Source organism: Mus caroli, chromosome 17 (genome assembly GCF_900094665.2).
Source record: "Mus caroli chromosome 17, CAROLI_EIJ_v1.1, whole genome shotgun sequence".
Taxonomy (NCBI): Eukaryota; Metazoa; Chordata; class Mammalia; order Rodentia; family Muridae; genus Mus; species Mus caroli.
The window spans coordinates 25,184,580-25,212,156 of record NC_034586.1 but is presented as its reverse complement, the minus strand read 5'-3'; the positions used below and the strand labels follow the sequence as shown (position 1 = coordinate 25,212,156).

The 27,577-nt window shown below is 52.9% G+C and overlaps 2 protein-coding genes across 5 annotated transcripts in view; one reads left to right on the top strand and one right to left on the bottom strand.

Annotated features, from left to right (window-relative positions):
• Positions 1-4,395: 4,395 nt before the first annotated feature.
• On the top strand, positions 4,396-19,647 carry Mtch1 (mitochondrial carrier 1). Of its 2 annotated transcripts, none has more exons than XM_021185768.1 (12): positions 4,396-4,863; positions 9,241-9,325; positions 11,230-11,336; positions 11,631-11,708; positions 12,003-12,060; positions 12,290-12,341; positions 13,295-13,354; positions 15,725-15,818; positions 17,723-17,770; positions 17,886-17,953; positions 18,140-18,215; positions 18,951-19,647. In XM_021185768.1, the coding sequence occupies exons 1-12, from the start codon at positions 4,543-4,545 to the stop codon at positions 19,020-19,022; spliced, it is 1,119 nt and encodes a 372-aa protein (XP_021041427.1). In that variant the 5' UTR covers positions 4,396-4,542; the 3' UTR covers positions 19,023-19,647. The 2 variants fall into 2 exon arrangements, with proteins under 2 accessions (XP_021041427.1, XP_021041426.1); XM_021185767.2 differs by having other exon boundaries at positions 15,725-15,869.
• Positions 19,648-23,685: 4,038 nt separating this feature from the next.
• Positions 23,686-27,577, bottom strand: part of Pi16 (peptidase inhibitor 16) — a 10,248-nt gene continuing 6,356 nt past the window's right edge. The window contains exons 3-7 of one of the 3 annotated variants that reach the window (XM_021149760.1): positions 27,103-27,212; positions 26,733-26,821; positions 25,460-26,248; positions 25,125-25,257; positions 23,686-24,600 (exon numbers count right to left, since the gene is read on the bottom strand). In XM_021149760.1, coding sequence (XP_021005419.1) covers positions 25,145-25,257; positions 25,460-26,248; positions 26,733-26,821; positions 27,103-27,212 — 1,101 coding nt within the window. In that variant the 3' untranslated portion in view covers positions 23,686-24,600; positions 25,125-25,144. The remainder of the gene's footprint in view (positions 24,601-25,124; positions 25,258-25,459; positions 26,249-26,732; positions 26,822-27,102; positions 27,213-27,577) is intronic. The other 2 variants (XM_021149761.2, XM_029470953.1) reach the window with 2 other exon arrangements.

The following is a 27,577-nucleotide window of genomic DNA, read 5'->3' as shown; positions in this document are numbered from 1 at the left end:
TTTTTTTTTTTTTTTTTGGTCATGCTGAACCTGAGGTTTCAACCTGTTCCTCAAATGTGGATTATTTCCTTTCATCCTTTGTTAACCCTAAAAATCAGCATCGGGGGTGTCCAGACAATGTCATGGCCAAGTAGTGACTCTTGATGTCTCAAATCCCACTGAGCACCCAGACTGAGCACAGGTACCCCAGAATAGCTAGTTTCCACTGGGGAACTTGTAGGAGTGGTGCTGTGGACCCTTTTTGGCCCCTGTCTTCGTAGAATGGGTCTCTAGTTGCAGGTGGACAAGGAGTCGGCAAAAAGATAGAAGCGACACGAGAGATTGTGTAGAATCTGAGTGTAATTTTTCAAATGGAGCATCAAACTTTTTATACAGAAGAGCGATGAGAAACCAGGCAAGATACATCTGCCAAGGAAAGTATACATCAAAAGAAGGCGGGGACCAGGCCGCAGCTGATTACCACTAAGAAGGGAGCCAGGTCTATTGTTAAGCCCACCACCAGGGATTCTTAGTAAAGGCCTGATTAAGCTGTTCCTTTGGGCCTAGTGAAGAACCCTGTCTCAGGGGGATTCCCTCACTCTTTCATGGTAAACCCACCTATTCGCTAGGACATTGTGAATTCCCTTGTCTGGGTAAGACTGGCTATTGTCCCAAGTAAACACTCTGCAGACCAGCCCTGAGCTATGCCAGCTCTGTTCTTTGTAATGCCTAATTAGTTTCACCATCTCTACTAGAAGTAAATTTGAATGTTACTGAATAGATAACCTTCTCACAGGATTCCTACTGAATTCCAAGTTTGTCGGCTTCAAGGATTTTCTAGGAGTTGGAACACTGATGAAGGCTTAGCTATGTCAGAATTCAATCTTTAAAGGCACTTACAATAAAATAATACTAAAAGAGAGCACGTGGATCCATACACCAGACTAACGCGGGGATAGGGTATGAGTATACGGGTTATGAGAATGCCTGGTTCCAGGAGGTTGAGTTTCCTTGAAACTCCCTGCCTCATGAGTGCTTCCAGGCCTCTTGGCCTGCCAAGAAGACTTCACTGGAGTGTGCATAGCAGAATGGGATTCAGCTCACCCACATATACATATATTCACCCACCCCAGCTTGGAGTGTGTGGCTCATGGGGTAGACTAATTGCGTAGGATGTGTGCAGCCTATTAGAAATGCTTTGATCCCATCAGGAGGCAGGGGCTGGTGGATGTCTGTGACTTCAAGGCCAGCCTGGTCTACAGGTGGAGATCCAAGATCCAGCCAAGGTTCCGTCGTCATCCCCAGTACTGCTAAAAACAAAACCAAAATTTTTTAAAAGAAAGAAAGGAAAGGAAAACGGATCAGACCTTGCCCTTTCTAGTTCTCAGAGGCAGGAAGTCTCAATGATGATTAGCAATCGCTGATGCCAACTGAAACCACACAGGAGAGGCACTAGCCTCAGGAAGCAGGCTGTAAGGATGGACTTCTGGGCGGGTGGGGCCGTGCACAGGACAGGGCAGGTTTTCTACTGCAATGAGCCATGGTTATCAAGAGCAGATGCTAGATTTTCTCCTTTTTCTCCCCTAAAGGAGCCCAAGACTCAGGGACATTTGTTTGTTTTTCAAGACAGGGTTTCCCTGGCTGTCCTGAAACTACCTCTGCCACTACCCACATGGCAAAGACAATAGTTTATTCCTAAATGTAAAGACTAACTGACTGAAACGGAAACGTGTCAGAGCAGAATGAGGAAACCTACAGGCACATGGGTGCCCTAAAGTCATAGTAAGGGCCAAAGAGATGGTGACCTATCCAGCAGGTCCAGTTATTCGAGGGTCTCGAGGGGACCTTCTCCTAAGAACCAAATGTGAGGGAGGGAGAGACAGACACCAAGTGCGAGGAATGACATGGAGACCAGTCTGATTAGCATCAAGGTGTCACTGTATTAGCAAGGCTCAAGGCTTAAATGCACAAGCAAAAGGGGAAGTACTTCTCAGCAGGAGGAATGGGGCAGCAGAAATGCACAAGCAAAGGAGGAAGTACTTCTCAGCAGGAGGAATGGGGCATTGGAAATGCACAAGCAAAAGAGGAAGTACTTCTCAGCAGGACAGATGGGGCAGCAGAAAAAGAGGAAGTACTTCTCAGCAGGAGGGATGGGGCAGCGGAAATTTTTCTTTTGGCGACTACATGGGGAAGCAGGAACTTGGTGGTATCAGGGTACATCTTGAGGTCAGGACATCCGGCACTGACTTAGGGCTGGAACAATCTGTGGTTGTTCTCAGAGCAGTGCGTCGGTGGCCCGCTTTTGACTCCCTTTTCTTCTTGGGGGTTGGGGGGAGAGACCCAATTCAGAGATCAGGACAATTGTGTTGTCTTAATAGCTCCCAACAAGATGGCTCAGCCATTAAGCACTCTGGTCGCTCTTGCAGAGGAATTGGGTTCAGTTCTCAGTTCACAACCATTGGCCTCCTAGGGTACCAGGCACACATGTGGTGCACATAAGTATAAATGAAATGCAAACAAAACACTCTTGCCCATAAAACAAAATAAACCAGGTCTCAGAATGTGACATGCCAGACCAGGTATATTAGTTAGGGTTTTACTGCTGTGAACAGACACCATGTCCAAGGCAAGTCTTATAAAAAGAACAACATTTAATTGGGGCAGGCTTACAGGTTCAGAGGTTCAGTCCATTATCATCAAGGCAGGAGCATGACAGTATCCAGGCAGGCATGGCACAGGCAGAGCTGAAAGTTCTATGTCTTCATCCAGAGGCTTCTAGTGGAAGACTGACCTAGGGTGAGAGTATTAAGCCCACATCCACAGTGACACACCTACTCCAACCAGGTCACACCTATTCCAACAAGGCCACAACTCCTGGTGCTACTCCCTGGTCCAAGAATATACAAACCATCATACCAGGGAAGGGTACAATACTCTCTCACCTGAACCTCATAGAAAGGAAGACACCTAACTCTGGATATCAGGCCTATCTTTGACCACTCAGTGTATATATCAAGGGACAGAGGAATGAGAAGTCCTGGCAATCCCAGGGGCCTCAGTTTAGCTGGGTTCCCAGTGTTTGATGTGACTGGTTTGAATTACCATCCATCTGTCTGTCCATCTGCTCACCCACCTGTACCCAGTCCTGCAAGCCCTCAGCAGCTCTGCCCTTCCTGAGCCGTTCTCCAGATGGACTGGTTAATAGCTAACCTCAGAAGTGGCTTTCTCTGCCTCTGCCTCCAGTAAGGACTCTCAAATTGTTGAGATTTGTGGCCTTTGTAACCCTTTAAAGTCATTCTGTCTCTCTCTCACACACACACACACACACACACACACACTTATAATCACAGTGTGATCTGTATCTTGAGCTAATATTAGTAACTAAGATGTGAATGAAAGAATTGTGATTGCTAACAGCCAGCTATCAATTGCAGCCAAGGAAATTGATGTAGCATAGTGCACAGCTCAGTCTGGCCTTGAACTCCTATCCTGATGCCTCTGCCTCCTGAGTATTGGGCTTACTTTAGAGGTGTGCGCCACTGCACTGGATTGTTACTTTGTTTGCTTCATTCATTCCCTTAGGGATGGTTTCCCTGAAGATATACTTTATATGCATCCCTATATTTGCCGTGATAGAAGATAGATATTAATGCCAGACAACACAATATGATACGACACAGTACAGTACACAATAGTACGGTACAGGGAGCCACATTCAGAATGGTCCATACAAAAACACGGTCCAATGGGGGACAGTCAAATACAGATCGGAAAAACAAGGCACTGGGGACAATACGGAGGAAAAGCCCACAGATGGAAAGTACTTGTGTGGGCAAGTGTCAGGAACGTGAGGTAAAACCTACACCATGGGCAATCGGGGAGGGATTCAAATATCTGGCCATTCCAAAGACCTTCCTCGCAAACTAGCAGGAGGACAAGGTCTCTTGCTAGGGACCAAAGGGTCCCTGCTGACTCTGAGGTCCATTACCAGAAGACTCTATTATTGGGCAGTTCAAGGCCAGCTGAGAGCTGCTGTGCTTGTTCAGAGGTGGAAACAAATCACCGGCTGGAGTAAGCACCTTCCTGGAAGGTGGCCCTAAGAATTGCTCTCAAAGCATGCGTAGCACTATGCTCCAGGCACTAGACTAGAGCTATCCCAGGCCTAGTTATTTAGTAACTAAACGCATCCAGCACCGGGCCTTCATAAGTGCACAGGCAAGGAGTGCTCCCAGTCCTCAGCAGCTGTGAGTTACTCAACTATTGAGGGGTTTCTACACAAGTCCCGGGATCGTGCTGGAGGGGTGCAGAGGCAGCGCACACAGACTGTGACTCATAGGCAAGATTGCAGTGACTGGCCTGGTCCGCAAAGGGGCGGGCACAGAGCTGCAAAGAACCCGCCCCGGGCCGGAGGAGGCGGGGCCGAGAGCACCAAGGGACAACGCTCGCCCGCCCGCCACGCCCCCTCGCCCTGCGGCGTGAGTGGTGCTGCCCGGACCCGCCCCTTGACGTTCTGGGGGCGTGGTCAGCACCACGTGACGGGGAGTGACCTCCACGCCTGGCGCCATGGGGGCTTCGGACCCGGAAGTGGCGCCTTGGGCTCCCGGCGGCGCCGCGGGGATGGCGGGAGCCGGAGCTGGTGCAGGAGCTCGGGGCGGCGCGCCGGCGGGAGTCGAGGCCCGCGCTCGGGACCCGCCACCCGCGCACCGCGCGCACCCTCGCCATCCTCGGCCCGCGGCTCAGCCGTCGGCGCGCAGGATGGACGGCGGCCCGGGCGCCCCGGGCTCCGGGGACAACGCCCCGACCACCGAGGCGCTGTTCGTGGCGCTGGGCGCGGGCGTGACGGCTCTCAGTCACCCGCTGCTCTACGTGAAGCTGCTGATCCAGGTGGGGCGGGGGGCGCGGCGGGAGGATGTGGATGAGATGTGCGGTGTGGGGGTGCGGGGAGGGGGCTGAGGGAATCTGAGTGATTGACGTGGGAAAGGAAGCGATTTGGAGGTGCTGGGAGGGAGCGAAGGGACGTGAGTGACAGACGTGGGGTAGGAAGGGATTTGGGGGTGCAGGCAAAGGCGATGAGATGTGGGAGATAAGTAGTCGGAGGCAGTGGGCTTGAGATTCGGAAGGGTAATGGATTTGGGGTGCGGAAAGAAGCCACAGGATTGGGGGAGGGCCGAGAAGTTTTGGTGAATGGGTAGATGAGGGCTGGCTGGGTACAAAAGCGACGTGTTTAGAAGGTGAGTACATTTGGGGCAGAGGACAGCGGGGCTCTGGATTTATAGAGATGGATGAAAGCTTTGAGGGACAAAGGAGTGGGCAGCAGGGCCAAAAATTTCAGAGGGAAAGAATGCAGCAGGGAAGAGCTATCGGTTTACTTGAGAAGGGGCCTGTAGATTTGATGGCGACGACAGATTTGGTGGGAGGAGGGGCCTCCGCATTGGTGGAGGGGGGAGTGGAGCGGTGTCTGGAAAGGGGGAGCCAGGAGGCGGCTTTTAGGGGGAAGGGGAGAACGGGATGACGCATTTAGTGGAGGAAGGAAGGAATTGAAGTAATTGTGTCTGCGTGGGTTGGGAATGGGCAGAAAATGGGGATAGGCACAATAGGTAAGGGTTGTCAAAGCTGGAGCAAAGGTAGGGATGTCTGGATTCAAGGATGCTTGGGCACCTAAACGCTTTTTTGCTTGTTGGCAGCAATTCACTCCAAGAGAGGATGAGGAAAGGGTAAAGGGGGAGGAGGGATCTGGATGGAAGGAGGTGTTGTGCATTTGGCAGAATTGGGTGGGTGTGTGATGGAGGTGGGGAGAGTTTTGATTGGCGTGGTTCAGGCTCAGACTGATAATCAAAGACGAAGCCTAGCATTTTCCAAAGGAGGGGGGGATGGGTGGTGAGGATTGAGATGGAGACCCAGCTAAGATTTGAGGTTTGATTTAAGGCAAGTGAGTGTGGAGATCATTGTACTGTCCTTGTCATAGAGCTGAGAGAATTAGAAATACATTTGGAATGAGAAGGCCTTAAGAATGGGAGTCGCTGCTGGGCAGTGGTGGCGCAGGACTTTAATCTTAGCATTTGGGAGGCAGAAGCAGTCGGATTTCTGAGTTCGAGGCCAGCCTGGTCTACAGAGTGAGTTCCAGGATAGCCAGGGCTACACAGAGAAACCCTGTCTCGAGAAAAACAAACAAAGAATGGGAGTTGCTGAAGCCCTGAGGTCTGAGGAATGGGCATTCTAGAATTTGGAGTTTAACTAGAAATATAAGGAATGAGAAGATACTATCAGGGCCATTGGGCATCAAATTGTGCCTGAGATTTGGAGACAGCTGAAAGGGGTATTTGGAGACCAGCACTGACCTACTGTCATGTGACTGTGTGTTTACAACATAGTGTTGCAGCCACAGCAAGCCTCAGCTTAGGAGGGACTCTGGGCTTTGCCAGTATCTGAGTTGAGCAGTTGGAGGTACTGGGGCTGATGGGGTAAGAATCAAATGCTGGACCTTAGGATGGCAGGCAGGGGGGGGGGGCTCTGGGTGTAGTGTGGGAGGGCACAGGAGAAGTGACTTATCATTGGGAGCATGGTGGCATTAGTGTGGGGGTTTGAAAAGAATGATGTGAAAGGTCTTTGGAGAGGGACCTAGAGAGTGAAGGGGAGCCCAAAGGGTGATGGGAACTAGATGGCAGGGGGGTGTAAGACCGAGAGCTCTGTTGGGGGTGACAACTTCAGGGAGCTTAATGGCTGTAGCTTAGTAATCAGTAACACTGAACGAAAAAGCAACAATAATAACAGATTGTGTTTTGCAGGGAACAGGTGTGCAGGCTAGATGTTGAGCCTCAGATCAAGACTCGTGGGTGGGGGTGGAGGCAGGCGGGGTGGTATTGAAGGTGGCAAACTGGCTCTGCTGGTGTTAGGTATGGGATCACGGTGTTGGCTGTGGTTGGGACAGTTAGAAACAGATCTAGATGAGCATGCCGTGAGGAGAAATCAAGTAGAACGTGACCTCGGCTCACATTGTACCTTTGATAACCCGGTGGACATAAGACGATAAACTCAACGGATTTAGGAGCCGTGAGGATGTGCAGTTGAGGGGACGGGTTTTAGGATCAGGTTGGAGTTGTGCTGATAAGACAGGTGGGCAGCATCATAGCAAGAGCTTGGGGCTTGAAGTTCCAGCACAAAGGAAGGACCACCCGCCACTTGAAGACGCGGAAGGCCACTTCTGACCTAGAAGAAGAACTCTGGAAAGGAAAGCTGTTTGCCTGGGTCACCTAACTCTTTTCTGGATAAGCCATTGTGAGCGTCATTTTTTTTTTTTTCAAAAAGACCTCACAATAAAGGGTTTTTTAAATTTACAGTCAGGGGCTGTGAGATGGGTTAGCAGCACACTGGCTACTTGTTGCTCTAGCCAAAGTATGTGAGTCCCATGCCTGGAACTTACAGCAAAGGTGGCCAGAGGAAACCGGACTCCAGAGTTGACCTCCGACCTCACATCAGACACAATAATAATAATAAATAAGAATTAAGTTGGAGGCCAGCCTGGTCTACAGAGTGAGTTCCAGAACAGCCAGGGCTACACAGAGAAACCTTGTCTCAGAAAACCAAAAAAAAAAAAAAAATTAAGACATTTACAATCAGCCACCTTCAGTGTATTTCAGAGTCAGGTCCACTGGAGTAATGTGAACTTTGATGAAACACCTTCCTAAAGAAAGTGAAGGGAGAGCAGCAGCCAGCATAGCACACAACCCAGCTCTGCCGGCACAGCCTGGCTTCCTAACCTGTGGGCCTGTCCTTTGCTGCTGCTCAGGTCTGTCCTGAGGGCCCAAGGGAGGTTGTCCTCATCCCGTTACACTCTGGTCTGTACCCCTCACCTCGCTGCTGGCAGCAGAGCTTCTCATTGATTGACAAACTTAGCACCCTGGCTCCTCCACAGGGGACTCATATGGCTATGGTGACCCAGCCCTCTCGCTGTCTGGGTTTGGCAGTTCCTCCGTTCTAATGCACTGCTTTACAGCGAAGGTTGTAGTGGTTGTGCGGAAATGAGGGCCATCTTGTCCCAGCACTACAGAGCGATTGAGATTAGAGCACAGCCATACAGGTGGGTTTAAGGCCACACTTGCTAAGCCTGAGACTGGCAGGGACAGGTTTGGGAGATATTCACAGTAAGCTTAGAGGAATTTGGGGGTAGGTGGCAGTGCAGAGCTGTCTGAAGCCCGGGACTGAGACCCCAAGCCACTGTTTGTCAGTATATTGGGACTTAAGTTGAAATAATGTTTTGTCTTGAAGATTAAAATTAGCAGATTTATTCTCAGGAGAACAGAGAGTAAAACACATAAAAATGGGTGCTTTGGGCCAGCGAATTGCCTCAGCAGGTAAAGACACGTGTCGTCAGATGTGACGGGTTTCCTGAGTAAAATCCCCAGAACCTACAGGGCAGAATGAGAACCAGTTCCTGCAAATTGTCCTCCGATCTCCACGTGCATGCCACAATACACGTGTGCTCAAAAATTAGTGTTCAAAAAAATTAATAATCCTAGCACTTGGGAGACAGAGGCAGGTGGATTTCTGAGTGTGAGGCCAGCTTGGTCTACAGAGTGAGTTCCAGGACAGCCAGGACTACACAGAGAAACCCTGTCTCCAAAAACAAAAACAAAAAAGTGTGTTTCTGGGCTAGCGAGATGACTCAGTCAGTAAAGACGCCTGCTGCCAGAGACACTTGAGAACCTGAATTGAATCCAAAAGACCTACATGGTGGAAGGAGAACACCAACTCGTGCAAGTTGTCCTCTGGACTCCATACACACTCCATGGGGGCGTGCACCCATGTACAAACACACAGGGATGCAAGATGTACAAACATCCTGAAGGGTGGGAGGAGAGAATCAACTGGACAGAGTTGTCCCCTGACTATACTCGGACTGCACCTTATTCTCCGTCTACCCATCATGCACTGTGTCCTAGTCTTTCTCTTCCCATCATGCACTGCATCCTGTTCTCCCGCTTCCCATCATGCATACAATAATAAGAGGCAAACATGTTTAATATAGTAAAAGGCTCTTGAATAATAAAAGATGGGAGTTTGTGCGTTGATACTGTCTAACATTGAGGTTGTGGAGGGTTTATGAATTAGAATGGGGCCAAGGTGGGACCAAGGGCTAGACACTGATAAAGGGACACCAACTGATAGTCCCCGGGAGATGGAGCCAGCCACGTAGGAGTTGGAGCCAGGAAGCTGCGGGCTGCCTTCCAGTGACCCTTCCTTTTGTCTCTGTTGATTCTGAAGGTGGGTCATGAGCCGATGCCCCCCACCCTTGGGACCAATGTGCTGGGGAGGAAGGTCCTCTACCTGCCGAGCTTCTTCACCTATGGTGAGTGCCACAGGCCCACTTGTACCTGGCATCCTGCTGTGCAGTCTGGCCCCAGGAGCCAGTGCCAGCTCTAAGGAGGGGACTTGAGAGTGCCCAAGGCAGTAGAGGTCAGGTGGGAGCCTGGGAGTGCTGCAGTCCCAAATATTCTCTGCAAGTCTCCCTGCTGCATAACCTCATGGTGCTTGACCTCTGAGCCACCTTCTCCGCTCTCCACACTCAATATTGGCAGAACCACAGGTCAGGTTCTTTTCCAATTTTGCCTTCAGTTCTGAGTGTACTCTAGGACCAGGCAGAATGGGCCATTTTGTGGGGAAGTGTGTTTGTGTTTATTTTATGATTGGTATAAGGGAAGAAGGAAACCATATAAGTAGACCACCCCACCCTCCATTGTACACAAAGATAATGAGCACAAGCCTGTGGCAACCTGGCTTTCTCAGATCTGCCTGCAGTGGCACCGTTAGCAAGAACTCATGTCTGAGGTCATGCCTGTCCACATGGGACCATCCTGACGTCATCTGAGGGCCTCCTGCAAGAACAAGCCAGCTTCTGCGATGCCCTGACCCAGGTTTTAGAAATGTTTCACATCAGATGTTAAGAGCAGATGTCTGCTGGGCGCCTCTGGACACTGGTGGCTCCTCAGTCAGGAAGTGCCTGGCTGACTCGCTGTCTAGAATTGTCTGGCCAGTGTGTCCTCCTCCCCCGCACTGTGGCAGAGAGCCCCACAGCTGTGGACATTCTGTGGTGGAAGGCTGGAATCCTTGGGAGTTAGGGGGGAGTTGCAGACTCTACAGATAGGCGGTGGGGCAAGATCAGCTCCTGAAAGGGCCTGGAATAGTCCTGTCTCTGTTTTACTTGACAGCTCATAGAAATGCAAAATCCTGGAGCTGGTTCTGTAGGCTCCGTCTGAGCCGGGCCCCTCAGACTACAGTAGGGCAGCCTTCCCCAGTCCTCAGGCCCCTCATGGCCTTCCCCAGTCTTTTCTTCCCTGCCCCACCCCCTCCTCAGGAAGCTGTGGTCCAGGTAACAGGTGCACTGCCCTGTCCCTGGAAATCCTCGCTGAGTGTGATGTGGAGTCACGCTGGTAGGTAGATCTGTTGCAGAGGAGACAAGGGCACTCGTGCCTGTGCCCGTCACTTCCTGTGTGCGGTGCTAGAGAGCTGACGTCACAGGTCTGGAAGCAGATCACAGCGAGGGAGCCCTGTGCTGGCTTCCAGGGTTTGGAGAAACATCACCTTCTTGAACTTGGATTAAATGTAAATCAGGGAGTGCAAGATGTCACACGTGTGAAATACAGCCATGGGACAGCAAGTCCCCATTGTCACCTGACCCTCCAGGTCTCCCCCGGTGCCACTCTGTTTCTGTTTGTCCCTGTTTCTGCCTTGTTCATTACTAACAGGAACCAGCAGCTGCCAGGGACATCGTAGATGTAGCACAGCACAGTAACAGGGACTGGGGTGTCCCCGACTGCAGCTTGCCTGGGAGACCTTCCAGGTCTGCCCTCCCATCCCATTTCTTCCCCCCCTCCCTGCCTGTGGACGCCCCACCCCCACCCCTAGAAAAACACTTTATAAGCAGCTGAAATTGGTTTTGGATTACAGCATTCCAGCTGCTGAGTTGAGAAATGACAGTTGAGTTTGCCAAGGAGCTTTCAAAGCTAAGGAAAAGCAAGCAAGCAAGAAGTCCAGTGAGCTTATTTGTCAGAAGAACGCTAGAACGATTTTTACCAAAAGAGACAGGTCAGATGACACTTGGGATCGGAGTTGGCCCTTGTCAGGCCCTGGATACACACCCCCTTAGGCTGCATCCAGCCAATGATTGGGAAACCACTGGTCTGGGTGTGTGGTCTGGCAGTGGGTGTCCCGGGCTGGGTGTGACGCGCCCCCACCCTCTTTGCCTCCTTACAGCCAAGTACATTGTGCAGGTGGATGGGAAGATAGGGCTCTTCCGGGGCCTGAGCCCCCGCCTTATGTCCAATGCCTTGTCCACTGTGACCCGCGGCAGCATGAAGAAGGTGAGCAGTTGCCTGGGGTCCACAGGCCCTGGTCACTACCAGGTACAGCCTGCCTGCCCTGATACCATTTCCTGTGCAAACCCCAGGACATCCGCCGCCCTCCCCCTCCCGGTTTGTACTTGAAAGACCTCCTGCACCACAGGCCTCCCTCCCTCCCACAGCTGTGGCAGCTGTGACTCTGGCTTTCCCACTCAGTGTCCCAAGCCTGGTGGTTATGAGAGCCCAGACAGTGGGCGCAATGCCTAGTGTCCCTGGTGTGTATGTGTCTGAGTCTCACGGCGTGTTTGTGGTCAGGTTTTCCCTCCAGATGAGATGGAGCAGGTTTCCAACAAGGACGACATGAAGACCTCACTCAAGAAAGTTGTGAAGGAGGTGGGTGTCAAAGGTTGGAGAGGAGAGCTCTCATCTCCAGTTGGCCGGGTCCTTAGACTTGCCTGGGTGGAAGGAGTCTTAGCCGGATACTGCGAGAGACTTCCCTCCCTACAACGTGTCCCCTAAGCTGCTCTGGACCAGGATGGCAGCATACCTCAGGGAGGGATTAGGGTGGGGGTGGGCAGCATCCTTGACAGACTGAGGCCTGAGGAGTGAATCTGGTCTTCCCTATATAGGCCTGTAGCTCCCCACGGGTCCCGGGCCTGATGGCATCCCCACGCCCCTCTCTTGCAGACATCGTATGAGATGATGATGCAGTGTGTATCGCGCATGCTGGCCCATCCCTTACACGGTAAGAACATGGCAGCTGAGCCCACTAAAGTACAGATGGATGGGTGTAGGCTGGCCCCACCATAAGCCGCGGATTATGTATGGCAGGGAAGAGGCAGGGGGCGACAGGAGCCGAGCTCAAGCCCTTGCCAGTCAGAGGTGATGCTGTGGCTGTGGTGGCCTGGACACCACAGAGGTAGGGTGCTGAGCCATCGGCCCTCCAGGTCACCCAGAGCTTTCTCTCCCCTCAGTGATCTCGATGCGATGCATGGTGCAGTTTGTGGGACGGGAGGCCAAGTACAGGTAGGTGACACCTTGGTGTCTCTGTCCCTCCTCTTGCTAGGGATAGCACCACTGCTGCCTTTTGCCCCTTCCTCATTTGAGTCTCCAAAGGAGCCTTGGCTCCTTGCAGAGGCAGGTGCGGAGCCTCGATGCCCTCCTGTGCTGCTGGAGTCGCCTCCCGGACATCTAGGGTTCTCTGTCTTCCAAAACCTGTTCCTCTCATCCTGTACTGAGAGGATGCCTGCCCCTCACGTGCCCAGCGCTCAGTGCATCCGGGAGGCCCGTGGCCCAAGCACACAGCCTTTTCCTCTGCTATTTCCTGGCTTTGGTTGTTTTCTGCACAGTTGCTTGATTCCCCAGACTGAAATAGGAGGCTGGTAAATGACCGGAGGGGACAGCTTGGCTGAAACCCCAGTGGGTCAGGCTGCTGTCGTGAGAAGAACACAGGGTGTGGTGGGGGTTGGAGCCCGGGACCAGCTCTAGCTAGCCTGGCTTCTGTGCCTGGTGCTTCCACCTGGGTGGTACAATAACTCTGGGGGCCAGCTACTGTTTCCAGTCACAGGTCACGGTGGGGGGGGGATGGGGGAGATGGGACAGGAAGCCACAGCCTGCCCACTTCATCTCCAGCAGGCTGCCCTGCAGGGCTCCAGACCCCAGTTTGCTGGGTGAGAGGGCTGGAGGGGTTTTTCCTGGGTTAATCCAAGGTCCTCTGCTGCCCTGTGCAGGTGCTTCCTTCTGTCCTCCCCTTCCTGGCCTCAGGTCCGCTGCACGGAGCTTGCATGAGATGCAGGCGTGGGAATCTGAGGTCCTAGATCAGGACGACCAGTGGTGTGAACTCACCCTACCCCAAAAGCTTTTTTTCTCCCCATGGGGTCTTCTTGGTAACAGACTCCCCTCCCGGTTAGCACCAGCTGATCTGAGTAAGGTTGAGTGGTGGCCTCTGCTGGGTGACCTTCTCCATCTTGCCTCCCTAGTGGCGTGCTGAGTTCTATTGGGAAGATCTTCAAGGAGGAGGGGCTGCTGGGATTCTTCGTGTACGTGAGTTTATTCGCTGTAACAGCCATGCTTGGCTCCACTAACAGGTGTGTTCTCAGTCCCTTGGGTCACAGCTGCTGCCCTCCACTAACCACACGAGTACACCCCAGGGTGAGCAGGTTGCAGCAGCTGTGTTTTTGCACTTTGCGGCATGTTGGGGACCAGAACTACCGAGGCCTTTCAGCTTCAATGAAAGTGAGCCCGGGCAAGAGCTCAGAGGTGGGATGTGTGATGTGTGTGCAGCACAGTGAGGGCCTGGGCTTTATACCCAGCACTGCACACACGCACACACGCGCACACACACACACACATACACACGCACACACACACTATCGCATGCTGAGGAGATGAGGTAGCCAGCCCCTGCCAGGCCGCATCTGGGCCCTGGGGTTGCCAGGGACACAGAGCTAGTCTTAAGAAGCCGGAGCACTGTTAGTCCTTGATGCTGTTGCCAAAGGTGACTGTCAAGCTGGGACTTGGACTAAGAATTGGGTGCTGGCAGTGCACCCGCTGCCTCCAGCCAGTGGGCTCTGTTGTAGCAATTACTGGATGATTTGCACAGAAACCCATGTTTCTGTCTTCCCTTGCCAAGCTAGAAAATCAGCCTCGTTGGGTCTGTGTTTCCATAGGTCAGCCATTAGTAGGGGCTCAGAGACCTGTGTCTCTGGGCACATGATCTTCCAGGGGCCGTAGACCTTGACCTTGAGCCCAGCTTCCCCACAAAGAAAGCTCAGATCATAAAGAATATCCAGAAAGAATGAGCTTTGGATGACTGAGAAGCCAGGCTGACAAGTGGGGCTTTTGTTTCTATCATTTGAAGGTCCAGGCAGTGGCCTATACTGATCATGTGCACAGCATACTGGGGTGGGCTCCACGCTAATCTCTCTCTCTTTTTTAAAAGATTTACTTATCTATTTATTTATGTATATGAGTACACTGTAGCTGTACAGATGGTTGTAGCCTTCATGTAGTTGTTGAGAATTGAATTTTTAGGACCTCTGCTTGCTCTAGTCAATCCCACTTGCTCAGTCCCTGCTCACTCCGGCCCAACAATTTATTATTATATGTTAAGTACATTGTAGCTGACTTTGGACTCACCAGAAGAGAGCGTCAGATCTCATTACAGGTGGTTGTGAGCCACCATGTGGTTGCTGGGATTTGAACTCAGGACCTTTGGAAGAGCAGTCAGTGCTCTTACTCACTGAGCCATCTCACCAGCCCTCACGCTAATCTTTTTGAGCTGTGATTCCCCTGGCTTGTCAGATGTCTCTATGATGTATTTTTAGTCAGGAAATGGCTTGGAATAGAATTGTCTCTCTCAATGGAGGTGATTCTGTCCCCTGCCGTCCTTTGGTGATGTCCAGGGTATCTTGTAGATTTCCAGAGCTGGCACAGAGAACAGTTAGGTGTTGCTCAGCTCCAAATGGCCACAGAGCCAAGGTTGAGAAACCCATCTCTGCACACAGCCATGCGTAAGAACATGGATTCAGGTGCTTGGGACGTCAGACCTGATGCACCGCCCAGCACTGGGCAGCTGTGTGGCAGGGTCACAGCCAGCGCATGCTTACTTTGGAGTATGGATGCATAGTTTACAGGCTCAGAAAGCGCCCACCAGGGAAGGACATGCACTGCCCAGAGCCTTTGGTGACCGTCCTCTGAACCCCGGCGTGCCACCTGACACTTTCTCGGACTCTCGTTTATAAGGTTAAGGAAAGGAAGATGTATGTGTTTGTTGCTTTTATGTGTGTAGCTGTGCGAGTTTACGCATACCACGTATACCAGGAGCCACAGAGGCAAAGGGAAGCCTCTGGACTAGAGCCGAGCCAGGGCCTTTGCAAAAGCAAGTGCTCAGAACGGCTGAACCATCTCTCTGGCCACTGTCACCGGGAACCTTCTGATCCTGACTTAGAGAGCCGTTTGCCCTCAAGGCTGTCACTGTGCAGGGTAGCAGTCCTTGCAAGCACTTGAGTGGTGTGTTGCAAGCGCTTGCATGGCACGTTGTAGGTGGAACATTCCACAGTGGAGAACTGAGACATTAAGCTGCTCACCGAGAACTGTTCTAGAGCAGCCGCCAAGAGGAGCGGCCACCCGACAGGCGCTCCTTTGTGATCTGTATTTGCCTGGTGTGGCTGCTTTCACACCATGACACTAGGGCTTCTGCATACTGAAAACACCTTGTGACACCACTAACTAGTTTGTGACACCTGAGACCTCTGTGTGGAAGACGGCAGGGTGGCTGTGATACTCCTTGCAGGCTCTGCCACAAGGCTGGGGCCTTGGGTGCTGCAGGTGTAAGGTGGGCGCTACAGGTGTAAGCTGCCCACTTCCGGGTCTCCTCCCTGCTCATCTCTGCTCACCTTATTTTTTAGTGGCTTAATCCCTCACCTCCTGGGCGATGTGGTTTTCTTGTGGGGCTGTAACCTGCTGGCCCACTTCATCAATGCCTACTTGGTGGACGACAGCGTGAGTGACACCCCAGGGGGGCTGGGAAACGACCAGAATCCAGGTTCCCAGGTTGGTTGGAGCAAGGGCTCGCCTTTCTTTCTGTGTGCTGGTGCCCAGGGTCTGGGATAGGCTGGGACTTTGGGATTTTTCTCGACCTGAGGGTGAGAGGGGACCCTATTACAAGTGGACCCGAAACTTCTCAGTGAATGAGCGTAGCTAATACCCACAGACCTTTAACCTTCCTAGTTTGTGTTTTTAAAACCCACTGAGATCCGGGTAGAGGTGGTGCCTTTAGTCCCAGCACTTGGGAGGCAGAGGCAGGTGGATCTCTCTGAGTTCAGGGCCAGCCTGGTCTACAGAGTGAGTTCCAGTGCTACACAGAGAAACCCTGTCTCAAAAAAAACAAACAAAAGAACCCCACTGTGGCCAGCCGTAATCCAGTACTTGGGAGACGGAGGCAGGAGGATTGTGCAGTCCAGGCTACATATGGAGACTCTTCTCAAAAGCAAAGCAACCTGCTTCCTCTCCTGTCAGCTCTGCTAGATGGCACCCTGGGCCAGGATGGTGCCATCTTGTTCAGCTTCCTTTGACTGCTGAAGTCTGTAAACCTCACCTGCATGGGTCAGAAGGCCTGGGCACCTGACAGATTGATGGGTTCTGCTCAATCAAGATGAGGATCATGGACCTTCAATGGGTTAGGGTTCCTAGAAGACAGGCATCCTGACATCAGGAGTGGCCAGGCCTGGAGGGATAGGGGAGGAGCCGTTCATGGTCATGGGATGTCTATTGGCTCAGGCTGGCAACGCTGAGGGAGGAGATGTGAGGAGACTGGTGGCCCTGTAACCTGGGTAGGCGGCTACCAATAAAAGTGGGTTTGGTGCCCTTTTGGTGCCTACAAATAAAAGTGGGTTTGTGGAAATGCAGTGACATTGACACATGCGCACCGATCTTAGGGGCCTGCGGGTGGGCAGGCAGGCGCTGTGGGACAGTTTGCTGTGTCCCACAGTAAGGCCCTTGACTGGCTTTCTGGGTCAGAGAGCACAGCCTGCCCAGTCTGCTCACACACCTTTGTGGGCAAGCAGCTCTGGCATGAAAGGCACATTCTCTCTGGGCTTTCAGGCTAAAAGAGGCTGCCAGACTCGCAAGGCCAGCAGCCACATCTTCTGTAGGGGCTCTGGGGCATCCTGTAGTAGATAAGCACTTGAGAAGACAAAGAAGGCCAGGCATCGCCTTTCTTAGTGAGAGTGGTTTTCTGGGGAAAGTCAAGCTTTAGGGGTAGGCATCGGAGGCTTGGTGAGATTGGGGTTGGCGATAGCCCAGAGGGACCACATGCTTCATGCCCAGACCAGGCTCTGACTGGGATGCTGGTGGGACCAGGCTCTGTCCTGGGATGCTGGGTTGGGACCAGGCTCTGTCCTGGGATGCTGGTGGAACCAGGCTCTGTCCTGGGACGCTGGGTGGGACCAGGTTCTGTCCTGGGATGCTGGGTGAAACCAGGCTCTGTCCTGGGATGCTGGGTGGAACCAGGCTCTGTCCTGGGATGCTGGGTGGAACCAGGCTCTGTCCTAGGATGCTGGGTGGGACCAGGCTCTGTCAAGGACGCTGGGTGGAAGCTTGTCCTTTCACTGGGAATCCCTCACCAGTTGTAACTGTGCCAAGCTAGGGTAGCTAGCTATCAAGCAGATGTGGGCCACACCTAGAGCTCTGGATCCTATGGGGTACCACACAAGGTGGTAAATGAGCCTGCTCCTCTTGAATCCTACAAGTCCCTTCAGCCTGGTAGCCTAACGGGGAGGGCACAGGAGGAGCTGTCCTGGAAAGGGGGTTGTGGAGGGTGAAGTGAGACAAGGTAAGGGTACCACAGAACTGCAGTCTACCCCCGACACCCCTGAGGTAAACCCTGCTTCCTTTCTATCCTACAGTTTAGCCAGGCCCTGGCCATCCGGAGCTACACCAAGTTTGTGATGGGGGTAAGTTCTGCCTACGACCATCAAGGGCCACAGTGGGCTGGAGCCAGGTCTCATGGTATGGTGTTGGCAGCCAGCGTGTCCTCATTGCCAGCACTGAAGCCCATGTGCTTTTCAGATTGCAGTGAGCATGCTGACCTACCCCTTCCTGCTCGTTGGAGATCTCATGGCAGTGAACAACTGTGGGTATGTGTGTACCCTTCCACCAGGCCCCTACCAAGGCTGCTGGGACATCCTGATGAGCCCTTTCAGCCCCCCACCTACACATAATTCCCTGTGGGGTTAGCGTGGTGTGGGGGTGGGCATGGGTGCAGCTCCTCTACATTCTCTGGTCCTCACTGATGACATGTCTGAGCCCCGTGTTCTCCACAGGCTGCGGGCTGGACTCCCTCCGTATTCCCCGGTGTTCAAGTCCTGGATCCACTGCTGGAAGTACCTGAGTGTGCAGGTGAGCGTGCTGGGCTGGGGGCTCTTGGCGCTGGGTGCTAGGAAGGAGGAGGAGGAGAAGGAGGAGAAACAGCAGCCTGGAGGAACTGTCTCAGGAGAGGGTAAATGGTAAAAGCTGCAGGGTACTAAGTAGGTCCTAAGTAGCTCTGGCTCTGGCTGAGGGGAGAAAGTCAGAGGAGGCCAAAACTTGGGCCCTGGGCAACTGAGTGAAATTAAATAAAGGTCGGACTGCCTTTGGAGGCAGTAGGTGGCAGAGCCCAAGAACTCACTCCTCCAGTACCAAGGGTACCTGGGATGTGCTCAGCCAAACTCCTCCATTGGACCCTTCCAGCCCTGGGGGATCTTTACGATTCGTCTGGGTCTGGTGTGAGCCTTCTAGAGCAGCCATGGCTTCTGGGGCTCTATCCTGAAGCCTCCTGTTGGCTGTAGCTCTTCCTGGGGTGGGGGTGGGAGTGGAGGAGTGGTCAGGGACCAGGCTCAGGGCTAGGGGCCTTTGCCTTTTCCTGGTCTTGCTTTGCCAGTGGTCAAATGAGGAGTAACCAGGGGTCCTGATTGGTCTTTAGGCTGTGAATGGGTTTACTGGGGGCTAGCGGGGTGGCTCAGTGGGTAAAAGTGCTTGCCACGGAAGCCCCAGCCACCTAAGTTGAATCTCAGAATCTATAGGAGTACCCTCACCACAGACACAGTAAAAGGCAGGGCTCCTTCCAGCACCCCTGACACTGCTCTTCCCTGCCAGGGCCAGCTCTTCCGCGGCTCCAGCCTGCTTTTCCGCCGGGTGTCATCGGGGTCATGCTTTGCCCTGGAGTAACCTAAGCCGCCCGACCAAACATTTATGGGGTCTTAGCCTACCCCTGGTGAGGACCCATCATCTCAGATGCCTGAGGGTGACTCCAGCCCAGCCTGGCTTCATGTCCATATTTGCCATGTGTCTGTCCAGATGTGGGCTAGTGGAGGTGGGTCACCTGGGACCTGGGGAAGCCTGGGGGAGCAGTGTTGGGGTGGCATCCCCTTCCTGCCCAGAGGTACTGGAGTCCATCTTGTACTCAGGCAGAGGCAGGCTGCAGAGGCAAAGGTCACTCAGTGGCAAGGCTTCCCTGCACCTCTAGCCTAGCTCATCCTGCCAGTCAGCCAGAAGCACCCCCCCCCCCCGCTTTGTAAATTGGGCGCCATCACACCTGGGCCATGGGAGGCTGGCGCTATGTTCCCAACACTAATTTTCTTATACAAGGGTGGTGCCTTCTCCTGAATAGGAAATCATGTTCTCCTCAGACTACCCCCTCATCTGCTTGTCTGTGCTGGTGACACCAGGTGTGAGGGTTCAGTCACCTGTGCTGTGCGCGAATATGCACAGGTTACATAGGCCGACATCTAGTCCTTCCCTCGTGGTAAGATAGACCCATCTCCTTGAATAAATGTATTGGTGGTGATTTGGACTTCTGTGGGAGCCTCTTATTTATTTACGTGAGTTTTGCCAGACCCTGTGCTGGTATCTTAGGTCTGTGGGTGGCCAGCCTGGGACAAGGGGGGTGACATGGTTGAGTCCTTTGTCCTTGGTGTTGAGCCTAAGTGCCTCTTCACAGAGCAGCAGCTGGCACTTGGGCCTTCTGCCATAGAGGTGGCAGCTGTGTCAGAGTCCCACCAAAGCTGCCAAGTGGCACCTAACACCTTCTGAAGATGTTCCCAGGCCTTCAGAGCCTCTAGGTACAGCAGACAGACACAGGGAAGGAAGTGAAGTGGCCAGTCATCTTCTGACCGCCATAATGTGCGACCTGACAGACATAGTTGCTAGGTCTTGGTGGGGACAGAATGACATGGTCCCTGCCCTTGGGACAGGACCATTGGACGTGGGCCTCCTCGAAAAACAGGAGTTTGAGAATATGTAGTTTCTCAGCTATGTAAAAAATAAGGATGCAGGCTGGAGAGACGGCTCAGTGGTTAAGAGCACTGACTGCTCTTCCAGAAGCCCTGAGTTCAATTCCCAGCAACCACATGGTGGCTCACAACTGTCTGCAATGGGATCTGATGCCTTCTTCTGGTGTGTCCAAAGACAGCAACAATATATTGTTGCTACATAAAAGAATAAATAAATCTTTAAAAAAAAAAAAAAAAAAAAAAAGATCTGGGCCAGACGTGGTGGCTCACCCCTTTAATTCCAGCACTAGGGAGGCAGAGGCAGGCAGATTTCTGAGTTCGAGGCCAGCCTGGTCTACAAAGTGAGTTCCAGGACAGCCAGGGCTACACAGAGAAACCCTGTCTCAAACAAAACAAAACAAAACAACAAAAAACTGGTTAAAAGAATATAAGGATGCAATATGAATTATGTGGGGCTTTATGAATCTAAAGGAATAAAGGCAGCTGCATTAATAAACCAGCTTGTCAGAAAGAAACAAAGGCAGGCAGATTCCTAAGTTCAAGGTCAGCCTGGGAGATAGCAAGTCCAGGCCCAGGGGTGGTAGAAATGGTAATTTCAGGATAGGATCCCACACAGCTAGCTTCTCCTCTGTGCTTAACAGAGGCAGACAGACTCTGAATTCTCTTGCAATGAAACATTATTCTGCAAAAAGAAAATGTATGCTTGCTTTCTCCTAAGAATCCAGAGGCTGGGGTCATAGGATGCTGATTCATAGGATAATCAGAAGGACATCTGGGGTAAATGACTTATCAATACATACAACAAAGGACTGGGCTGTGGTCTACAAGACATGAGCTATCCAGAGAAAGCTTTTAGAACAGCAGGAGAGAAGCGTTGGAGAACTGTCTTGAGCAGAACGCAGAGCGAGTAGTATCTAGAGATCCCCAGAGAAAGCAAATCAGGGAGCAGCTTGGACCCACGATTTGTCTTGGAGCCGCGTGTCCCAGATGCCCCTTCTCTCAGATCCCCTCTCCAAGCCAAGGCTGGTCCTTGGCACCTCCCTCGTTACCTCCCTAGTGTTGCTCCTCTCTGCAGGGGGCCTGGCGTGTAAGAGTTGCAGCTTAGTTGTTTTTCAGTCCGCAGGAGGCTTTGGCAGTCTGCTTCCCAGCGTTCTACTGACAGGGATGTGTGTGTGTGTGTGTGTGTGTGTGTGTGTGTGTGCGCACAGTTTTACCCTGTGCCTCCTTCATGCCCAGCATTGAGTCTTGGTGGACCCTGTGCCCTCCTGTTTAGTTCATTTTCTCCTGTTTTAGTTCATTTATGCTGGAGAGCCTCACCCCCAGAAAGCTGCAATCTGGGAAGTTGCCCACATCGTATGCATGTCAGGCTGGCTCACATCAATCATCTAGACCAATGTCCAGAGGATGTCAGCCTAGTGCAGTGCACCCCCACTGCACTGACCATGCTGCTGGGGCAACTTTCTCCCTGTGCTCCCTCAAATCCTGACTTTGTTCTGTTCCTTCCAGTGACCCCCAGATCTAGGGAACACTTGTATTACACAACTGAACAGAGCTTAGCTGTCCCTAAAGAGGTGCCTCTGCCGCTGAGCCATGTCTTCCCTGAGGTCTGTAGGAGGCTGCCTGGCCTAAAGTGGAAGGCTTTGATTGGTGTGACTGCTCAGCATGAGGCCCTACTGTTCCCAGGTATTATCCTCTTATCTGTTAAGAAGTTTGGGCTTGACCAGGCCTGAGCTGAGCTACCAGCAGGGAGGGATGACTGGAGGGGAGGAGGTGTCCTTGAGGGAGCCAGACTTCCCTCATGGGTAACCTTATTCTTCAGAAAGTTGGAAAGGCCTATGACAGGCCTTTTGAGGCTTTCTGATAAGGAGACAGCTGTAGCCTAAGCTGTCCTCCTTCAACTGTCCCTCCTTATCACTGCCAGTCGCCACAATGCTCAGAGGCTTCTGCTTAGGATACCAGTGTCTCTCTCTCTCTCTCTCTCTCTCTCTCTCTCTCTCTCTCTCTCTCTCTCTCTCTCCTGTTCAGCTGTGTTGGCAGGTCCCCTCCCTGCCCATCTGTTAGAGCATGACTCCTCCCTGATCCATCACACTGGCCCCAGGTGCATAAATGGGTGACTAATCTGATCTTTGGCAGGCACATTCACAGGGCAGAACTGCAGACGGCCAGCAGATGCCCTTGCTGGGCAAGAGACAGGAAGAGCCACAAGGAAATCAGTATAGGCTGGGTCTGCTTGGCCCAGAGGCCCCCCATCCCTGACTGCCCAGGCCCAACACACTAGCTCAAGAGAACAGACCTTCTGGGGAATGCAGAAGCTTTAGCATCTGAAAATCAGTTAATGTCATGTCCTCTGACCACATGACCATCTCAATCGGAACAGAAAAGGCCTTTGAGAAAAGACAACATGCTTTCACAATAAAATCTTTCACCCAGACAAGGAACAAAACAATTTCAACGGTGGGGACTAGAGAGAGAGAGAAACACTTGTCCCACAAGCACAAGGACCTGAGTTTGAGCTAGCACCCACACCAAAGCTGGGTGCAGTGATGCAGGCCTGTAACCCCAGCATTAGGAGCAGCAGTGGGCGGGGTGAGGAGACAGATCCCTGAAGCTCATTGGATAACCATCCTAGGCAAACTAAGCCTCAGCATCCGTGAGAGAACCCATCTCACAAAAAACCAAGGTAATAACCAGAGACTGGCCTCTGGCCTGCACATGTGCACACATGCATGAGCACAGCGCATACAAGCAGTAAAGAGAACATTCATGTTACAGGATGGGTGGACCTTGAGGATATGTTAGGTAATCACAAAACATATTTGTGGAGGACTTACATGAAAGTCAAAGACCAGCAAGTGCAGGCCCATGAAATGGCTCAGCGGGCGAAGGTGTTTGTTACCGAGCCTGAGCCATATGGTGAGGGGAGGGGAGGTTCTCCAGTCTCCACGAGAGCATGGGCATGAGTCCCCCCAACCCCCCAAAAGGGAAGGAATAGGAAAGGTGCATACAGATGGAAAACAGGTCAGCAGTTGTTTTAGGCTGAAGGGGGTGGGTAAAGCAGGCAACAGTGGGTAAGGTGCTTCTATGGTAAGGTAATGAAAAAGTCCCCTCTTGGTACTAGCAGAGTTCCACAGTCCCCCAATGAGTATACTAAACAATGTCAAGCTGGGGTCGGCCAGTTGGCTCAGTAACCACCAAGCCTGACAAAGTGCATGGGGGGGGGGGAGAGCTATCCCTGCAGACTTGCCCTCCGACCTCTGCATGCACCCCCCACTCTACACAGACACTAAGTAAATACATCTTCAGAACTTGGAGTTGTAGGCTTCAGGTGTTTTCCAGCCAGGTGTGGTGGATCTCTGAGTTCGAGGCCAGCCTGGTCTACAGATAGCGTTCCAGGACAGCCAGAGCTACACAGAGACCTGATCTCAAAAACAAAACAAATTAAACAAACAAAAAAAACCAAACAACAATAACAACAACAAATACACTCAAATAAAGATGCTGGGGACACGGTACTTATGCACTGTTGCACATGAATGGAGGATGGAGGGCTGCGTGCCTTTACCCATGAGCTGTCACACTGGCCCCAGGTGCATAGATCAATGGGTGACTTCTGAGTCTTTATTGAGAGAAGTAGCCATGCTGTGCTAGCCTGGCCAAGACTCCTTCCTAGCCCCTCTTACTTCCTGTCCCTTGTGTTCCTGACCACACAGAACTTCTGGACCACTCCATTCTGATCCCCAGAGAGGTTTCTGGGCCTCAGGGCTCTGTCTCAGGGCTCCTTCAAAGCACTTAAGTTGCCCAAACCTTGCCAAGTTGAAACTTGTGACCAGGACAGGCCTGAGCATCAGCCCCCTTGTGGAAAATGTCTCAATCCCCAAAGCCACAGGGGTAAACCCCACTGATAACTCCTGGTCCTTCCTTCTGCTCTTCTTCCTGCAAGGCAACCTGTGGCTTGGCTTGGGTGGAGTGGAAGTTACCAGGAGGATAGGGATGGCTCAGAGAGCGGGGGGGGGGGGGGGTAGTGGGGAAAGAGGAAGAGAGAAGACGGAAGAGTTGCATGGGTGGGCAGACCAGCTTTCTCACAACACCCACCCCACCTCATGCAAAGCACTGAGACAGGCTCTCAGACAGGCTTTATTCAGGAGTCAAGGCTGCCTCCATTCCCTGTCTCCCCACCCACAGAACCCCACTTCATTGGGGCTTGTTCTTCACCTGCCCTCAGGGTCTGCTGTCCAAGCTACATGGGCACTCAGAGATGGGAAGCCCTAGAGCCTGCAGGCAGACAGTCCCTCCCCTACCCCTCCCCTTCAATCCCCCCGGGAAGTAGACAAATATCCTCAGAATCATGTCCTCTGTAGAACTCCACTGTAAGAGGCAAGGAAGGGCCCTGGTATGCAGTTACTGATGGGCTGGACCACACAGCCTTCCCCTTCCAGAGGGCCTTTAGCCAGACGGTGGTATCTTGTTTGAGCGACAGGACAGGACACAGCAGTTGGTCAGCTGACCTCTTCTCCCTGGGAAGGCAGCAGGCACTTCAGATATTCCTTGCCTCACTCAGATGGCTCAAGAAAGAGCTCAGGGAAGCCGGGCGTGGTGGCGCACGTGCTCCCAGCACTCGGGAGGCAGAGGCAGGCGGATTTCTGAGTTCGAGGCCAGCCTGGTCTACAAAGTGAGTTCCAGGACAGCCAGGGCTACACAGAGAAACCCTGACTCAAAAAAAAACCAAAAAAGAAAAGAAAAGAAAAAAAAAGAAAGAAAGCGCTCAGGGGACTAGAAGAGCCAAGTTCCTGAAGAGGCTAAGATCCTCTGTCCTTAAGAAACTAGGCACATGTGGCCAGTAGAACACAGCTTAGAACAACAGGTAGGGCCCCATCACCACCCTCGTGAAGGAAGGGGGGAGGCTCGTTTAGTGTTTTGGGCTGGCACTGCGTGGCAGAGAGGAGAGGGGAGGGCACGGGTAGCCGGGGGAGCATGACCTGCTCCAGAAGCTCTGGCTTGGAAAAAGATTCCAGAATGGATATGAGGCCAGTCTCCTCACCAGGCCTTTAGGTGTCCCGCTCAGACCATGCCAGCCAACAGCAGCAGGGAAGGCAACAGCAGTCCCAGAAAAGGGCCCCACACGTGAGCAGAATTCTTCAAATCCCAGCCGGCCTTTTCGGGGTTCTCAGCACCTGCAGAAAGGAAGGGGGCTGTACTTCAGCTTGAAAACAGCTCAGACTCTTCACTCACTCCATGCAAGGTGCAGGCGCAGCCAGGGAGGAAGCATCTTCCAGAGGCGCATGCTTTACCATGCCCCAACCACTGGTTCCAGGTTCCAGCACAGGGTCCCAGCATTCTGGAGCCAGGAAGAAAAATTTGGACTTTGGGCCTTACCTGTCCAGGATGATTGTAGGGCCAGGGTGCGCCCACCTGTGGCATTACCCGAAGCACTAGGAAAGGTGGGCAGGGATGGGGAGGCAGGGTGGCCAGAGTGTTCCAGTGAGGCCTTCTGCCCACCGCGCTCCTGGGCTGGAAGAACTGGGACCAAAGCCTCACTGGAAAGAGGCGACTCTGCCTCTGCCTCTGGCGACTCGGCCTTGGGAGACTCAGCCTCTGGCTCCCGCAACGCGACCTCTGCCTCAGTCGGTGCGGCCTCTGCCTCGGGCAATATGGCCTCGGGCTCAGACAACTTGTCCTTGGGTTCAGCCTCCTCCTGGATTTGGGGTACGGACTCTCCTGACTCTGCCAGGGACATCTTGGGGTACAGCGATTTCTTTGGGCTCACAGAGGTTGCGCTCGACTTGCTGGCTTCTTCGTCCATAGATTTGGGGACAGGGATATGTGTTGATGTGAGGAAGTTAACTGGCCCTTCATCCACTGAGGGCTGCATGTGCGTTGCAGAAACCGAGGGGACCTCAGTTAGAAAAGCCTGAGCCTCTGTTGCCATGGAGGAGGGACCTTCGGTTGCTAAGGTGGATGGTGCCTTTGTTTCTACTGCAGGTGAGGACTCGGTTGCCAGGGAGTCCGAGACCTTTGTTACCGAGGAGAAATGTAGAATCTCAGAGGTTGCTAGGGATGGAGTACCGGTTTCCCTGGAGCTTGGGGCTTCAGTTGCGCGGGTGGAAGGGACCTCGGTCACCCTTGGAGGCGAATCCTGCGCCTTTTCCGGGTTTCTCATGGGCTCTGTTTGGCAAGGCCAAGCATTAGCGGACTCCACCCGGCCGCACGATATCCCACCCGGATGCGCGAACCATACTCCTCTGCAGCGGGTGTGTCCCTCTGGTATTGTAACTTCTTGTCATTGACCCGACTAACTCCTCCACCCACCGCCCTGCCCAAACTCCGCTTAGAGGATTGCCTAGCAGGCCCCGCCCATTCGCCCACCACCAGAACCTTCCCGCCCGGCCACGCCCCTTCGCACGGCACTCCAGCGCCTCTGGATCCCAACTCTCTGTAGGGACTTAAGGATGGAATCTGTCACTTGGAGTTAACGAGTCGCCAAGGCGGCTGTGCAAGGAAGGCAGAAAGTCACAGAGGGTGTCCGCCATCACATCCCGTAGGCCCTTCTCCTGCTTCTCAGGGCGAGAGTCCTGAGATGCTAAGTCACCCAGGCCCGGGGTGGGGTGGGGGGGACCCTACCCCATCTCAGCTCTCGCCTGCCACTCACCACAGAGAGAGTTCTCACAGCTGTAACCAAGAGGGCACTGGGAGCAAGGAGTCCCCTCCTGGTAGGGCTTACGGCCCTTCACGTTCCCCCTAAATGAGAAGACATTGCTGCAGGAAAGGCCCGGGCCTTCCTACCGATCCTCACCTTCCCCAGATGCACAGCAGGTCCGTTCACAGGAGCCCACGGGGATGCTGTCCCCCGCGAGTTGCTTCCCGGGGATCACGGGCTTTCTCCCTCCCCTTCTCAAGCTAACCAAATTAGACTCCTTCTGGGGCCATCACAGCTGCCAGAAGGGACAGGGCAGCCCACAGCTTCCTTGAGCTGTGCCCAGTTCCATCCTCCCCTACGCCTCTGGCCGCTCAGCACTTACGGGGGTTCATAGTTGCACACCAGCAAATGGATGTTAGCTTCTTCCACTCCCTGGAGCGTCTCGCAGAAGTGGGAGCCACAGCCAATTCTCTCAGTCTTGCTCCACACTACCTAAATGAGGGCAAACCTAGCAGGTTAGCCCTGGGCTGCGTAACATTGTCTGTCCCCGCGGGATCCTATAGTGGTAGGCCAAAACTGCTGGGGGTTAGAGGCAGATGACAACAGTGTCTACCCTCTCCGCCAAATAGAGAAGTCACCAGGCTTATTTGAGTCTTCCCTCAGCCTCAAGCCTCAGATATACCCTGGCCACTCTCCTAGACCTCTTTCTAGAGATACTTAGGGGTTTTTGGTTATTCGGTTGGTTTGGTTTTGTTTTGGTTTTTTGAGACAGGGTTTCTCTGTATAGTCCTGGCTGTCCTGGAACTCACTCTGTAGACCAGGCTGGCCTCAAACTCAGAAATCCGCCTGCCTCTGCC

Bases quoted from the DNA above. Each gene is read 5' to 3' on its own strand.
- Mtch1 (XM_021185767.2), top strand. From the start codon at position 4,543: ATGGGGGCTTCGGACCCGGAAGTGGCGCCTTGGGCTCCCGGCGGCGCC. The intron at 9,326-11,229 runs GTGAGTGCCACA...GCCTCCTTACAG, and splicing joins GCCGAGCTTCTTCACCTATG to CCAAGTACATTGTGCAGGTG. The intron at 17,771-17,885 runs GTAAGTTCTGCC...TGTGCTTTTCAG, and splicing joins ACACCAAGTTTGTGATGGGG to ATTGCAGTGAGCATGCTGAC.